The following is a 16,384-nucleotide window of genomic DNA, read 5'->3' on the forward strand; positions in this document are numbered from 1 at the left end:
GGCGCCAGGCAGGGCGCACCCTCCCCGGCACCATCAACCACGAGCCAACGCTCTGGGTCGGGTAAGAGGAAGGCCGAGCACCCGGCGAAGCTCCTGGAGAGACCCCGGTCGAGCTCTAAGGCAGAGGAGGAGCGTGGCAGTGCCCCCTCCCTCAAGGATAAGGCGGTGAGCGCACCTAAGGTGGTGAAGGCCTTGATCCATTCGACCAAGCCCTCTATCGAAACGGTCGCGGCGGCCCTGGCCCAGCCTGTGGAGGCTGCACCAGTGGTGGCGGCCTCGGGGCCCAGAATCTCCCTGCCTCCTCGGAGGGAGTCTTCTTTCGTGCCCATCGATAGGACCCCCGTGAAACCCTCCGTGGGGAAGAAGGGGGGGCAGGGCGTCGTCGTAGATTCGGCCTCAACCTCAGAAGAGGAACTGATCGAGGTCTTAAGCCACGGCCTAGGCGTGGAACAAGACCAGCCCGTCGGAATGGGCCCCGACGCAGGTGACGACGACGACATCGTCGAGGATACCGACGGGGCCCCTGCTCGCCCGTCGGATTCCCCTCTGCCAGCGCCGCAAGACAACTCAGCGGCCATTTTGTTGGCTATACAGTCCTTATGCTCCGAGATAAGGACGAGACTACCGTTACCGACGGAGGAACCTCTCCCGTCGGGGGATCCAGAACCGGGACCTTCTGGTGTTCCCCCTACCAAGAAAAGAAGGATCCATCCACCGCCTCCTTTTCAACCGTCGCGCCCCGTCCAGCCCTCCTCCCCGTCCACCCGAGGGGATGATACGGGGACTGACACGGCAGCGACGGGTACGGACGACGAGGCATACGACGAGGATTTTCCGTCGTCGCCTCCCACCAGGGCTTCTCCGCCCGACGAGATTGGATCGTTCCACTCAATGATCGCCAGGGCATCCGAGCTTTTCCAACTCTGCCCTGAGGAGAAGAAAAAGGAAGGCTTCCTTTACCAACGGCGCGAGACCAAGAGGAAGACGGTCCTCGCAGTGCCTCTGTTGGACGACATTTGGGATGAGGGCCTTTCCCTCCTCAAGAACCCTTCCACGACGCCAGCGAAAAGAGACCGGTACGAGAAAAAGTACCGGGTCCCGGACTCGGCCCCCCTATGCCTCCGGGCGCAGCCTACCCCGGACTCCGTCGTCTCCGCGGCAGCCAGGAAGAAAGCGGGGGGGGGTGCGGCCTCCACGTCGACTTCCCCGCCGGACGGCGAGGGAAAGAAATTGGATGCCATGGGACGCAGAGTCATCTCGTCGGCGGCGACGACGATTAAAGCGGCCAACGCCTTGGCTATCGTGGCCCGCTACGACAGGGAACTCTGGTACAAGATAGCTCCCCTGCTGGATTTTCTGCCGGACGACAAGAGGGCGGAGGCCCTTGAGATCCTGCAGGAAGGTGAGGTGGCCTCGGACCACGCCATCACCGTGGCGACGGACATCGCCGACACTGGGTTCCGCCAGATGGGCAACGGCGTTTGCCTTCGACGTCGCGGATGGCTCAAGGCTACGGACTTTCGGCAGGACGTCCAGACCAGGGTCCTGGACATGCCCTTCGACGGGAACAACCTGTTTGGGAAGACAGTGGACGATTCCCTTCAGGCCATCAAGGCGGATACTGAGACGGCCCGGGCCCTTGGAGTACTGCAGCAACGGCGGACGCCCTTTCGGAGCGGCGGAGGCAAGGGCGCCTCCAAAGGTTCCGGCGGCGGTTTCGCTTCCTACCGTCAAGCGGCCCGCTCGTCGTCGCAAGAGGCCTACAGAGGACGAGGCAAGTCTGGCGGCCCCCGCCGTCGTCGCCAAGGAGGCCAAGGCGGCAAGGCCGCGTCCAAGCAGGATTGAACCGGCCGTGGGGTCGGGCCCCCACCGAAGCACCCCGGTGGGAGGCCGGCTGGCGGGCTTCGTCAGCGTGTGGGAGTCCATCTCCACCGACCGTTGGGTGCTGGACGCCCTGGCCCGGGGCCACGCGCTCGAGTTTCAAAGAAGGTGCCCGCGCGTCCCCCCCGTGGCCAGGAAAGAACTTCACGTCCCTCAACTTCTCCTGGAGGTAAAGGCGATGCTCAGAAAGGGCGCCATCGAACTCGTCCCAAAGAGGCTTCGGGGCTCCGGAGTCTACTCGCGTTACTTCCTCGTGAAGAAGAAGACGGGAGGATGGCGCCCCATCCTGGACCTGCGACGCCTGAACAAGTTCATCAAGGCGCAGAAGTTCCGGATGGTCACCCTCCAGCACGTCCTGGGTCAGCTGGAGGAAGGAGACTTCCTATCGTCGTTGGATTTGGAGGATGCCTACTTCCACATTCCCATCCTAAAGGGGCACCGAAAATTCCTCAGATTCGTGGTCCAAGGGCGTCATTACCAGTTCAAAGCCCTTCCCTTCGGACTGCGGTCGGCACCCAGGGTTTTCACCAAGTGCCTCGCACCGGTGGCGGCGCAGCTGCGCCGCGAGGGGATTCACGTCTACCCCTACCTGGACGACTGGCTCATCCGCGCCAAGACGAGGGAGCTCGCCGTGGTCCACACGGCAAGGACCGTCCAACTCCTCACGGACCTGGGATTCTCCGTGAACTACGCCAAATCCCACCTGGTGCCCGCGCAAGTCGCACTGTTTCTGGGAGCGAGGCTCGACACAGTGTCCCTTCTGGCCTCCCCGTCGGAGGAGAGGACCAGGACCATCTTGGGCAAGGTGCAACGGATGTTGGTGGCCGACGCGGCCAAGGTGAGGTCCATCAAGTCCCTCCTCGGGATGATGTCTTCCTGCATCTACCTCATTCCCATGTGCAGGCTCCGGATGCGCCCGTTGCAAGAGTTCCTGGATGCGCGCTGGATCCAGACGACGGGCAGCTTCGAGGAAAGGATCAAGCTCGACGAGAGTTTCCGACGAGCGATACGGTGGTGGGGCACCCGCGCGCATCTGACGGCGGGCATGGACTTCCAGACCCCAGCCCACCAGGTGACTGTGACCACGGATGCCTCCCTAGAAGGGTGGGGAGCGCACACCGAAAATCTGCACGCAAGGGGACTCTGGCTCCCGACGGAGAAGTCCCTGCATATCAACGTCCTGGAGCTCCGTGCAGTGTTTTGGGCCCTCAGGTCCTTCCTTCCGTCCCTCAAGGGCAAGGTGGTGAGGATCTTCACCGACAACACCACCACCATGTTTTACATCAGGAAACAGGGTGGAACCAGGTCCCCAGCGCTGTCCAAGGAGGCGCAGGACCTGTGGCATTGGGCCGTCGCCCAAGGGATTCTTCTGGTGCCGTTTCATCTGGCAGGGATAAAAAACACCATCGCCGACTCACTCAGCAGGGAGCTGCGCTCGTGCCACGAGTGGGAACTACGGCAGGATCTGGTGGATCGCCTCTTCCGACGGTGGGGCACACCCCAGATCGACCTGTTCGCGACGGCGACGAACACCAAGTGCCGGAGGTTCGCCAGCAGGTTTCCCCAGACGAGGAGCATGGGCGATGCTTTCTCGTTCCCCTGGGAGGGCCTGTTCCTCTACGCGTTCCCTCCCTTGCCTCTGCTAATCCGGCTCGTCAACCAGCTCAAGAGGTCACGGTGCAGGATGATCCTCGTCGCACCTGCGTGGCCGAGGCAGATATGGTTCCCGGACCTTCTGGACTTGTCGGCGTCCCCGCCAATCAAGCTGCCGGCGGACGCGGATCTACTCTCCAGGGAAGGAGGCGCCATCCTCCACCACGACCCGAAGTCGCTGAACTTGCAGGCCTGGCTCCTGCAGCGCTAGAGTTTGGAGGATACGACATACCGGCCGATTGCAGAGAGGTTCTTGCAAAGGCCAGGGCGTCCTCGACTCTTAAATGCTACGGACACAAATGGAAGAGGTTCTCTGTCTGGTGCCACGCACAGAAGATTAACCCTCTACGGATTACGGCTCCCCAAGTGCTGCCGTACCTGCTGACGCTGGCCAAAGCTGGTCTGGCACACGCGTCCATCAAGATTCATCTTGCTGCGATCTCCCGATACACCAGAACCACGGGCCGGACGTCCTTGTGGTCTCATCGTCTGGTGAAAGAGTTCATGAAGGGACTGTTCAGATCGTTCCCGCCGGTGAAGGCTCCGGCCCCGGCGTGGGAGCTCAACGTGGTACTGACCAAACTCATGGGACCTCCGTTCGAGCCTCTGCACTCGGCCCCGTTGAAGTTTCTATCGTGGAAAACAGCTTTTCTCGTGGCCATCACCTCCGCACGACGAGTGGGAGAGATCCAGGCCCTTTCCTGCAAGGCCCCGTACTTGACTTTCCACGACACGAGGGTAGTGCTCAGGACGCACCCCTCCTTCATGCCCAAGGTACCGTCGGACTTTCATCTCAACGAACCCTTGGTGTTACCTGTGTTCTTCCCGTCGCCTTCGTCGCCGGCTGAGAGGACTTTGCACTCGCTGGATGTAGCTAGAGCGCTGAAGTTCTACGTGGACCGCACGAAAGGTTTTCGGAAGACGTCACAACTCTTTGTGAACTTTGGACCTGTCAATCAGGGGAAGGCTCTCTCGAAGGCTTCCATCTCCAGATGGCTCTCCGGCTGTATCATGTACTGTCACCGGTTGGCAAACCGACCGCTGCCTGGCCGTCCGAGAGCCCATTCCACCAGAGCGATCGCAGCTACCACGGCGTTCCTATCTGGTGTGCCCCTGCTGGACATATGCAGGGCTGCTACGTGGAGGTCGACGCACACCTTCACGAAATTCTACTGCGTCGACCGGGATTCCAGGGAGGAGTCCAGGGTCGGCCAAGCAGTGCTGCGCAACCTGTTCGCCTGAGGTGAGCCTGGTGAGGAGGTAAGATGCTTAATGTTGAGTTGATGTGATGCTTAATGTTGAGCCTTTGCCACCTCCCGTGGTTGTGCATGTGTGTACTGCTATGTATTCTTTATTCATGAGCATGTGAATCCATGCCAGACCCCATGCTGGAGAAGGAACAAGTTACTTACCTGTAACTGTTGTTCTCCAGCATGGGTCTGGCATGGATTCACATGCGAACCCTCCCGCCTACCCCTCTGCGGCTCTTCACTTGGTCATACTGCCACTTCACGTGCTTCCAAATCTGAAGATGGCTGCCAGAGGCGGTGCTTAGGTAGAGGGCAGTCATTGGCTGTGGTCAGTATGACGCAGAGACCAGTGATTGGTTATTACTACGAAAGACAGATCAGAAACGAAACTGATACTGGTTTTTTCTTTACCGAGGATTCCCAGCCTGACGACGGGGAATATTCATGAGCATGTGAATCCATGCCAGACCCATGCTGGAGAACAACAGTTACAGGTAAGTAACTTGTTCCTTACTTGTTCCAAAAATCTCACTATGAAGCCAGTTTTGGATGCAAGGCAAGCAAGTCTGTCAAACCTCAAATGTTTCTGAATTACCACCTGCAGGATGTCCTATCACTGTTAAAACCAAGAGGACTACACAGTGATGATTACTTTCATATTTCCAAGTTGCCATGTCCTTGCACTTGTATCCGGTTCAAGATAGACCAACGTTTTTAGTTTAAGGTCCTTCCTTTTGGGTTAGCAGTGCATCTTGTGTTCACAAAGATTATAGCTCGGGTAGCTCTGCACCTGCATAAGAGAAGTTAAGTGGACCCCCACCTAGATGATTGGCTCACTGTCCAAGCCATTGTCCTCTAAACAGTCAACCTTTTTCATCCATTAGGTTTAAAATAATTGAAAGTGAAGTCTAAATCCCACCCACCTCAAAATGTTCCTAGAGGCAATGATCAAGACCGCCAAATCAATGGCTTACCCATTTCAGGTTAGGTATAATCTGTTGAGGTACACATTTTTTTTTTTTTTTTATCTAAAAACATGTCCATAGAGGGGCACCCATTGATGTGGGTGTCTTGCATTTACCTCATCCTGTCGGTACCTCTCTGCATGCACCCCCTCGAAGTGGCTCACAGCTCAGTGGTCACTGACAATTGGCACACTCTAGTGGTTATTTTGTAAAAGATTGATAGCTTTTAAGGTGGTGGTTTTTGGCAAATATGTTAAAGGTCTATCCTTTTGCTAATCCAGCTGTGCAAGGTACAATTATAGACGCACCAGTGTTGAGGTGGCTCACTGCCACTCACAGCGCAGTGCAGGTATACACCTCAACAAAGCATCGGTCCACATACATGTCCAGGAGTGATCGGTCAAGCTTTTCAAAATTTAACACTCCACCTACACAAGATCATGTTCATAAAGCCGAATAACACCACGGTCAAGGAATTGGCCAAATATTACAGACCTGCCATAATAGATAAGTTTACTGTCTAAACACCCCCTTGGTGGTTTAGGCAGTCACTTGGACTTGTAAGGCTGCAGCCTACTTTGATGAATCCTGTGGAGTCATCACTGATTTCCCCATCCAAGATCTTCTCCCACATGGCCAGGCGATGGCAGCCGCTACCTGATACTGACCCTGGGGGTGGTATGCGGGAGGATCATGTGGGAGTTGATGGCTGTGGGGGGAAGATGGTGACCCCATCAGAGGATGCTGTATTCTCCCTCTCTGAGGAAGATTACCTCATAATTCCTAGGTTCTTGGTGGCTTGTTGTCACTATACAAAGCCCTCCTGTTGTAAAACCCCTTCCTACAAAACACTTAGGCACAATACCATTCATGCCTCATATACACATAAAACACACCCAACAGCTCCTGTCTGTTTTTGCTTTAAACAAAAATCCTGAACAATATCACTTTAAAAGTCGCAGAAATCCTATGGACTCCAACTCCCATAAAACCTCAAGTACTGAGACGAGGAAGAGAAGGCAGAAGATAATGTGTATTGAAGGAAACACCAAGCTAAGCATGCAGACTAGTATTTTGTAGTAAACCCTGAGTGCCTGGAACATTTATAAATTGTATCTGCGTTCAGAGGAAGGGAACTGGAGAAAATGGAAGCAGATCCAAACGAGAAAGCATCGTCATGGGAGCAAGCTATGCTGGAGAAAGTAGGCACTTCTACACTGCTGCTTACTAGTATCCGCTACCAGTATGGCGAGAGGCCACAAAAGACGCAGCAGGCACTGTGGGAGAACTGTTGATGAGCTGGCTGTAGCAGCAGAGCTACTGGCACAGCAACGTGCCACGGATTGGGAACACTACTAGACACATGCGAGTCTGCCCAGAGCCATTGGGGACCATGAGGTGTACCGACTGGCATGTGAACAATTAAACGGATTTGAATACTGACCAAGTAAAATCCAAAAACAACCTTGCACAAATCTGCATGTATGAGATGTCAATATAGGGAAAGTTGGGGCATGTATTACAAGCAATAGAATAATAAAGAAGTTGAAAAACCAATCTTGAACAAGTCTCCACGTATAAGATATCAATGTGGGGAAATTTGGAACAAGTAGTACCTCAAGCCAATTAAGTATAGACACAATGAAGCAATACAACTTTGTTGTACTGAAAGACCATGAACTCCCGAGAGGCAGTCCTGGTGAAAGGAGTACATCAGGCAGTGAACATTTGGGAGGTGGGGTGGGAATGCCTGGTAGAGAAGCATACCAGGGGATCTGACAGGGGATCCATTTGAAATATAAGAATAAGACATTGTAGCGAGATACCTGACAGGAGAGTATACCAGGGGATCTGATAAACTTAATAAGGGATTCTTGGCAGGGGAGTATACCTGTAACGCTCACCTGATTCCCGCAGAGGCGCTGGTCTTGACTGGGTGAATGCCGTATCTTCAAAGGTGATGTGTAACACACGGTTGGCTCTTTGGGCTGGACCTCTGTGCACTGTATGTCTGACTCGAAGAGTAAGATGTCTGCAGATAGAAACTATGGGATTAATGAACTGGGGTTATTGGGTGCCTCTCTCCTCTTCCCTTTCTCTTCTCCTGTAGAACCCCAAAGGTTAACGCCCTCACCTTAGGTAAGTGAACGCCGAGCTCTCCATCTGCCTTTGGGCAGGGTGCCGTAACCAGTTTCTTCACTGGATAAGTGTGCAGGCCTCTTGACCTCAGAGGACTGCTGTCCGTCGTTAACTGCACGAACGGTAAGTTCTGGGCACTTCAAATGTCTTAAGTCTTTTGTAATGATATCTCTTGTTTTGCAGGGTTCCGGCGATGGCGGATGGCGGGCTGATGAGAGTTGAGGATCGAACCCGTGTGAGGAATAGAAGCGCCTGGAAGCACGTAAGTAAGCGCTTGTAGCCTGCTTCACGATGCGCACTAACGGTCCCTTTTTTCTTGCAGGTACAAGTTCGGAGCTTTAGAGAAGCTGAAGGGTGCTGGAATACCCACTGGATTCGGCGTGGGAAAGAGTAATGGCACGGGAGTAATAAAGTTGCCCAATGTCTTTAAACGCACCTTCTTTTGTCTTTCAGATGCGGGATGCAGCGCCGAAGGCCTCCGGAGCGTGTGAAGAGCTGGTAAGCTTTTGTCTTTCAGATGCCGGAATGCAGTGCGAAGACCTCCGGAGCATGCGAAGAGTAGGTAAGCCTTTGTTTTTCAGATGCCGGAATGCAGCGCGAGGCGTTGGTGACAGCCGATGGACCAGGTAAGAGATGCGCTGCCACTGAAGACCGTAGTGCTAACCTGTTCTTTCTTTGTCTTTACAGGTGCTGCTGAAGACTGGATTCCAGGATGGTAAGCCTTTGTTCCCTTAGGCCCAGGATCAGAAGCAGAAGACACGATGAGCGTTCTGCTGCAGAGAATGCAGAATAACGCAAAGCAAGATTCATCCATCGGGTGTGGTTTAAATAGCCTCCTGTAGTGCTTAGGTGTCTCCTTCCACAGCCACGCCTAGGTAAGAAAAGAGTTCCTGCTTTCCAGAAGAGTTCCAGTGTTCTGAACCTAGGGAGTGGCTCCTGCCCCACCCAACAGGAAAAGTAGTCCCAAACAGAAGAGGATCAGGGGTTCAACTGGCAGGTAAGTAAGCAGCATGGTCTGCTGCAGGTAAGTCCACCCAAGCATTATGAGCCCGGCGCTTCCAGCGCTGGGACTGGACATCTTTATGAGCCTGGTGCCACTGGCGCCAGGACAGGGTCCAAAAGGTCCCAATTGGGACTGGCTGGCACTCGGAACCGGGGTTATGGGTCTGCTTCCAAGGGAGTCGGGCAAGTCCTGATCTTTTGGAAGCAGAGATCATGACAATACCAGGAGGTCCGCTAAAAAAAAAAAAACCTGAAAGAAATGTACTTACTTTGGAAAACATATGGTAAAATAAGTATACCAGCGACTCTTAAGAAAACACGCAAGTTGTGAAATTGAATAAAGACCCCTTTCCTGTTGAAATAAAAAAAACTGGTGGAAGGGTAAAAGCAGAGACCGGAAGCTCGCAGGAGGATTGCTGATGGACAAATACATCAGGTTGTCCACTAAAACATCAAAGGGGTTAAACGGGAACCGTACGTGAAACATCTAACTGGGGATAAGACCGCTTTTGTTTGTATTTGTGTTTATATAGTGCTTTAATTCAAAACGCTTTACGTTTTAACAGAATACATATAACATAACAGTAGAAGCAATTTACAATCCTAAATCAAACCAACAAAACAGTAAGTAGAGCAATTAAACGGTGAGGGAAGGGAAGGAGGAGGGGAACAGAAGTAGTATAAGGGCGAGAATGAGGGGGGGAAGGGGAAGGTAGAGGTTCATAGGGAAGATTCGAGGGAAGGAGAGGGAATGAGAGGAGGGGAAGGTTTCATGGTGGAGAATGGAGGATAGATTTCAGGGAAGTGTGGAATGAGGAAAGGAAGGTATAGAACGGATTGCAAGAGGTAAGGAGTTCCAGTGCAGGGGGGCTAGGAGCTGAAAGGAGCAGAAATGGGAGGAGGCACACAGGGAAGGAGAAACTGTGAGAAGGAAGCGGTCAGCTGAACGAAGGAAGCAGTAAACTTGGTGCAAAGAGATAAATGGTATGGGACATGTTTGCACAGAAACTTTCTAAACCAGGTATAAGGAACTAAGGAAACAGTTGTTTGAAATAGACACTTTTTGCTATCCTACCAGTATAATCCAGGGGAAGGGAGTCGCCCTCTGGATCGAAGGACTTTTTCTCAGAGAATATTTTTGTTGGATTTATCTACTTGCTTTAATTGTGAACAATTTTTGCCAAACAGAAGTCAGACATTTCTTTACACCCTTAGTTCAATTCTAATGCGAGTCAGATTAGTATGTTTTGGACACCAGGACAGTTTATATAATTTTGATGACAAGACACTGCCTGATACTTAGTTGGTTTTCTAGGTAGGGAAACTTGCTTCAGGATGGGGGCAGAGAGGCCTTTATCCAACTTTTTTATTATTTTAATAAAGATGTCCGACAGTGAAAATATTACAACTTTGTGTCCGCCTCTAATTACTCTCCGCGCACACTGACCCCTCACACTACCCTACTATCCCCCGTATAGGGACGTAAAAGGTTTAACGCCTCAGGGAAGGGAGTGTTTTCCACAGGCAGCATAGCTTTGAAGGCCATTAATGTGACGTGTGCACTGGCCAAGTACAAGCACACCTTGTCGGACTTAATAGCTTTGGCAGTTGAATATCCCTGAAGGAGAGAGGGTTTTCTAAACCTAGTAAAAGATGACAGATGCCATGTGCCAGTCTGGACTAGACTCTGCGGATTGTGTAAGCAGTGCAATGGCTGTGAATACTGTCGCCAAGAGGTTCACATGGCTGAGGAGTCTGGTTTTGCAATGAAGTCTAATTGAGACTCTTGGGACATGCGTTTTGATGGCTCCCAGCTTTTTAGCTCCAAGGCCGACGAGAGCCTGGAAAAATTGCAGGGGTCCAAGGCGGGCAGCTAAGTCGCTGGGAGTAGCGATAAGCCAGCCCCAACAAACACAAGGTAGAGGGATAGTCCTTTTTGTTTCTATTCTCAATTGCAGGAGGAAGAAGCTAGTTTGCACAGAGGGGTCAGTGATGGGCTCATTGTGGTTCACGAGGGCGAGGAGTAAAAATGACTCTCAGCCTCTGCTTCTTTGCCCTCCGTTTCGGCAACAACCCCAAAAACCCTTGAGTCCTTGGTTCACAGGACTGTGGTGGGGGCAAGCTTACTCAGCATTTGGAGAATTGGCAGGGCATAACCGCTGATGCTTGGGCACTACAGACATTGGCCCACGGTCAATTGGTCCCGTTTATTATACCGGTATGGGATTTGGTATTAAGGTATCTAGTGGGAGCACCTTTTGAGCCCTTGCATTCTTGTACACTCACAATGTTAAACCTTAAGTCTATCTTTCTAACAGCGATTGCATCAGCCCGCGGAGTCAGGGAGCTTCAGTCTTTCTTCTACACCACCATTTACTACCTTTTTTCAGGACAAGGTGGTTTGAGGGTACGTCGTCCTTTCGTTACAAAAGTAGTATTGGAGTTCTGTTTAGCTCAGAAGATTGTGTTGACTGCTTTTTACCCACCTCCTCATCCCTCTAAAGAGAAATTGCATTGCTTGGACCCAAACGGGGCCTTAAGCTTCTATAGTACTGGAATGTCAAAAGTCAGGCAAGATGACCAGCTCTTCGTGGGCTATTAGGGTAAAAAATTTGGACAAGCCATCTTGCGCTGGATAATTTCAATTCATTCTTTTGCCACTACCTTCAACATACTACTGTGGATGTTTATCAAGGAATAGGGATACGTGGGAGGACACAATCCATTCGAAGAACAAATTACTTAACCTTGGTAATGTTATTTCTAATGGATGTTCCTCCTACGTATTCCTCATCGCTCTTCCATTCTACCCCTCTATCTTGGTGAGAATTGATGTTTTACACCTTCCTTTCGTTCAACGTCTGGGTCATAAAATGGCCTTTTAAAATGGCCTCTTTTAAAATGGCCGCTTTCCATCCTGGACTTGAAATGATTAGTAGAGCTGAATCCAGCACTGTTCCGTGGTGGCAGTGCAAACTATTGCAATGCTTTCAGATCCATTGCGCTCCGAGACCAATGGGTGTGTGGAGAGCTATATGAAAGAGACCCCCCCGCCCCCCCACTGCAGCTGCACATATTTACGCTGTTTCTGAACAGCTTCCTAGTACTACTTAAGCCTCCAACTTTCCTTGGACAATTCCTATATTATAACCCTGTGTTCTGCACCCACTGCTCCCATTGAACAATTCTCTGTCGCAACATCGCTCATTTCTTCCAGACTTAACTGATCGAAGCCATGAATACGCAAAGCAGTCAAGATGCTACTCTTCATCTAAATCTTCAACACATACTACCACCTGTTTCATACTTGGCTAAAATGTCCAAAATGCGTAAAATGTCGAATGTACATAACTAAACTGTATTGAGTCCAAAAGTGTCCATGACGCCTCCTGTAACTAAGCTGCTTACATGTAACAACGCCTCAATGCCCTCAGGCTGTTTGCGCGCTATACAAATTTAAATAATTACCTTTAAAACTGCAGAGCATAGGGAGGAAAATACTAGAACTGAGGCAACGGGTGCTGTGCAAGCTTCTTATACCAGCGTTAACGTCATGGCCGAGTACAGGACAGAGGCCGTGAAGGGCCATGACTCGACGAACGGTGCCCAATATAATGAAAAAATGTTTCCGAAGCTGAAAAAAAGACTTAAAAAATATATCAAAGATGAGGACTACGCAGGAGGAACATCCAGTCGAAAGAACATTAACAGGGGTAAGTAATTTGTTCTTCTGAGGCTTTTATCCATTCAGTTACATGGGCCCACCTTTCCTCCCCACATGGGCGCTGACGTACAGACACTTCTTCCTGGTTTAGGCTACTTTCATCATGTCATAAAAACTATCTGAGGACGTTGATGCTTGGAGCACACTGTTCCTGTACGCATACGATATGGATAGGGTGAAAGGAACACCCCTGTCAACAGCATTTTAGTTTGGAAGTAAACAAGTGTTAATAATTAGAAGCAACTGCTAGATGATGGTCTATACAAAGAATGGCACTCTATACAGATACAAGCCACTGAAAGACTATTAAGCGGTCAGTGACATCTGCCATATGTGTATACCATTAATGTTAAGGTGGGTTTAAATAAGATGCCTAAAATGTGAGAGTAGAATTTGGTAATTTCAGATACTAATCCACACATGCAGCGGCGCCACCCAGTGGCCATTCCTGGAAGTTCAACTCCATAGCTGCTGGCAATGCATTGTGGGTAGGCGCATTAGCTCAAAAACAGGATTTCTTTGCTTCTGAAAACTGTATGGAACCAGCAGCATTAGTTTTGCATTAATGTGCATATCCACGATGTGCTTGTAAGTTGAAATGTCTTTCTTTTTCAAGCTATGTCTGCACCATTCTAAAATGTACCAATGCTTGGGGTGCATGGTAATAAATATCAAACTTTTACAAGAAAGTTGTTGTACGTTAGTGGTGGTGGTGTTGTGGTGACTGAGAGAGAGAATGACTCTGGAATGGTGTAGATAAACGTATGAAGAAAAGGGATTCTAGAAAGTTGACGGGGACAAAAAACAATTCTCATTTGATGTGACGAATTGAACCTAATCGGGATCATGCAACTTAATCAGGATCTCAAGGATCATCACGTATAAAGCTAGTCCTGGATTTTCATGATTGACGCACAAGAACTAATGCCATAGCCACCTCAGGCCGCCTTACTCTCAAGTATCCTTAACATCTGTTTGACCTAATCAGAATTGGCTCTTTCACCATAGAAGTTGAACCTGTAATCTATCTTCAGTCCCATGAAAATATTTCTTTTCAGATGATGGTCCTTCTCTTCATTGTTGTCCAAAGTCGTAACAATGTAATGCCTTCTGGTTCCTGAATCATATCTATTTGAATGTGCTGCTTATTGATTTGTGTTCCCTGATTGTTCTATCTCTTGAACGTACCTATGCTAACACTTTTTATTTCTATCCTTTTCATACATTTTTATTTTCTAACTTTCATGCACTGCAAGGCTGTAGGCAAAAGTTTGAGAAATACATTTTGAGCTGGAATAACCATTAAGTTTGCACACAGACTTTTCTCTGGCAAGAATGTTTGACTTTCATGTTTAGCTATTTTCTTTTCTTCAGGAAAGTGATTATTTGTTTGACTTTTTTTTGTGCATCACCCTAATTTACTTTGTCTGTTTTCTAGGTTACACAGTCTGGGCGCACAACCTCATTGCAATCGCCCGTCTTCGTGGCTCTGACTTAAAGGTGCTGGAGGTCACTGAAGATAGCATTGATTTTGATCAGGGAGAGCTCACGGATCAGGATGTGGATCCCGTGCATAACCTCATTGAGCAGGTGTCACTTGGATTGGGCCGACCATGGCACGCAGTCATGGATATCGAACTGTTGGGTGTCTTTGCCGAACCTTTTCGGCACTTCTACAGGGAGATGCAAAGCTTCAGCGAGGGCATTTAGTGTTTTTTTTTAGTATTTAAAGTTCCTGTGGTTACATATGCAAGTAGGGTCCTATTATGTTTTCTCAGTAGTGTGAAATAACCCTTTGTGCTGTGTTCATTCAGTATTAGCTATATAGAATTATATATGTATATTCTACTTCTTGATCAAAGAGTGTAGTCGGGTATTGGTTTAGAAGTCAAAAGTGACACTGTTTAGGGTTTTCACGGATAATGGCCCTGTCCACCACTCCTTTGGAATGATCCAGCTGAAGGTTGTCTAAGACTGTAAGCTATTTTTTACAAAGTAATTCCGCGTAAGCTGTGTTTTTACTACTATGTATCAGAATGCTGTGCTCAGGAGCCAAACACTTTATTTGAATGAAAAGTAGCCCGGGAGGTTTCTCTACAACACACTGTTGCCATGCATTCTAGTAGCATTTTATTAACTTGGTGAAAAAAGATAACCGCAATCTTATGTAATGGTACACCATGGCCTTGGTTGGAAATGAGATCTTTAATTTGATAAGCTATTTGGAAAACCAGTTCCGGTTACTGCTCAGCTTTTTGATTTTTTGTTTTCAAGTGATTACTTTAGTGGCGTAGACAGTCTTTCAGATATTTTCATCAACTTGAAAATGCTCAGCGTATCAATTCCCAGATTCTCTTTTTTTCTAATGTATCGTTGTCAATTTAAATTAGCTTTGCACCCAGTCTTGAGATATATTTATATATACTAATATAAATGGAAAGAAATACTCCGACGTGGGTATTCATCTGAAGTGAACTGCAATGTACATGCTAGCAGACATTAGTCGTGAAATCCCTAGCAACAAAGTCACTGGATTTTCTCTGTCAGCGCCTGTGTCAGCTGCCAAAGAATAGATTAAGGAGAAGAAGTGCCCACATGCTGGCAGGGGCAGGCCAACACCTGACCAGCCAGATACTGCTAGATTGTATAATAGAAGGTCGACTTTCGACTTGTGGTACACAGCTGTGCTGTGGCTCAGTCACAACCTCAGAACTCTAAAACAAACATGCACCTGTTTCACTGTGACTAGTGAATGTAAGGAATCGGAAGAGGAAAGAAAAAGCTTGTTCTCTCACAGATTTGAGCTGCTATGATGCATGAAGAACATTCCATGAAGTTTGTTTTAAAATCTCGTTCTATCTGAGAGGCTTTAAAAGCCGATTTAACTGTTTCAGGGCAACCGCGGTACAGACGTGGTCTCTGTGAGACTTGCACCTGACCCCAGTTTTAAGTGGTACGAATGTTGTGCATTTAATGTTAAAGGACAGTCTGCAATAATATCAAAGTGAAAGTGGCCGAAGTGGGTGCCCAGCAGTGCTGAGACCTGGCTGCTACATTGTAAGCTTTGGAAAAACATTTATGCAACAGATGTCCAGATATGATTCTATTTATGGAAAAAAAAGTGTATATGTGTTTTACAAATGGTTTTACCATCTTATATTAAAATTAAACGACCTTTCACGGGTGTGCGCTGTTTTGTCTCCAGTGAGCACATACCATGCGGATTTTATATGTACATCAGTAGAGTGAATCCACTGGCGCAGTGTGAAAATGCCAGATGTGGTGAGGTTTTATCTTATAAATGTGATCCGATACCATAAAAAGAACTCCTGACAGAAAATATATGGAAACCAGCTGGATGTTTGAAATGACTGATGCTGTATGGTTTATGTTAAATGTATATTTTAATCAACGAATAAAGCATTAAAAATGTCTGTTTGCTATATATATTTTATTGTATGAGCAAAGAATTTTAGTTTAAAATAAAATGTAGCAATCATGAATCCCGTCTTTCGGCTTTCTTACTCCTTGCACCGCGAATCTTCATTTCTTCCTTAGTAGAGGTTTTATTGGTATTTTAGTATGTTTGGTGGGGATCGTGGATTTCAATAGCCTTCTCCAATTCAGAAACCCTTGCTTCAGCATGCTAGTTTGGGGCCGTTATGTGCAAAGAATAAGGGAGTGGAAGCTATAAAGTATTGTGTTTTCTTGACAATTGGAATAGACCCTTCTCTGTAAACAATACATGTTTTGCCCCCTTAGTTCTTTAC

At 48.9% G+C, this 16,384-nt stretch overlaps 1 protein-coding gene across 1 annotated transcript in view; it reads left to right on the plus strand.

The window, feature by feature from the left end:
* FBXO33 (F-box protein 33) overlaps nt 1-16,117 on the plus strand; it is a 370,960-nt gene extending 354,843 nt beyond the window's left edge. Inside the window, exon 4 of the mRNA XM_069637492.1 lies at nt 14,053-16,117. Coding sequence (XP_069493593.1) covers nt 14,053-14,324 — 272 coding nt within the window. The 3' untranslated portion in view covers nt 14,325-16,117. The remainder of the gene's footprint in view (nt 1-14,052) is intronic.
* Nucleotides 16,118-16,384: the final 267 nt, after the last annotated feature.

This window comes from Ambystoma mexicanum, chromosome 14 (assembly GCF_040938575.1).
Source record: "Ambystoma mexicanum isolate Mex_15411 chromosome 14, UKY_AmexF1_1, whole genome shotgun sequence".
NCBI classification, from domain to species: domain Eukaryota; kingdom Metazoa; phylum Chordata; class Amphibia; order Caudata; family Ambystomatidae; genus Ambystoma; species Ambystoma mexicanum.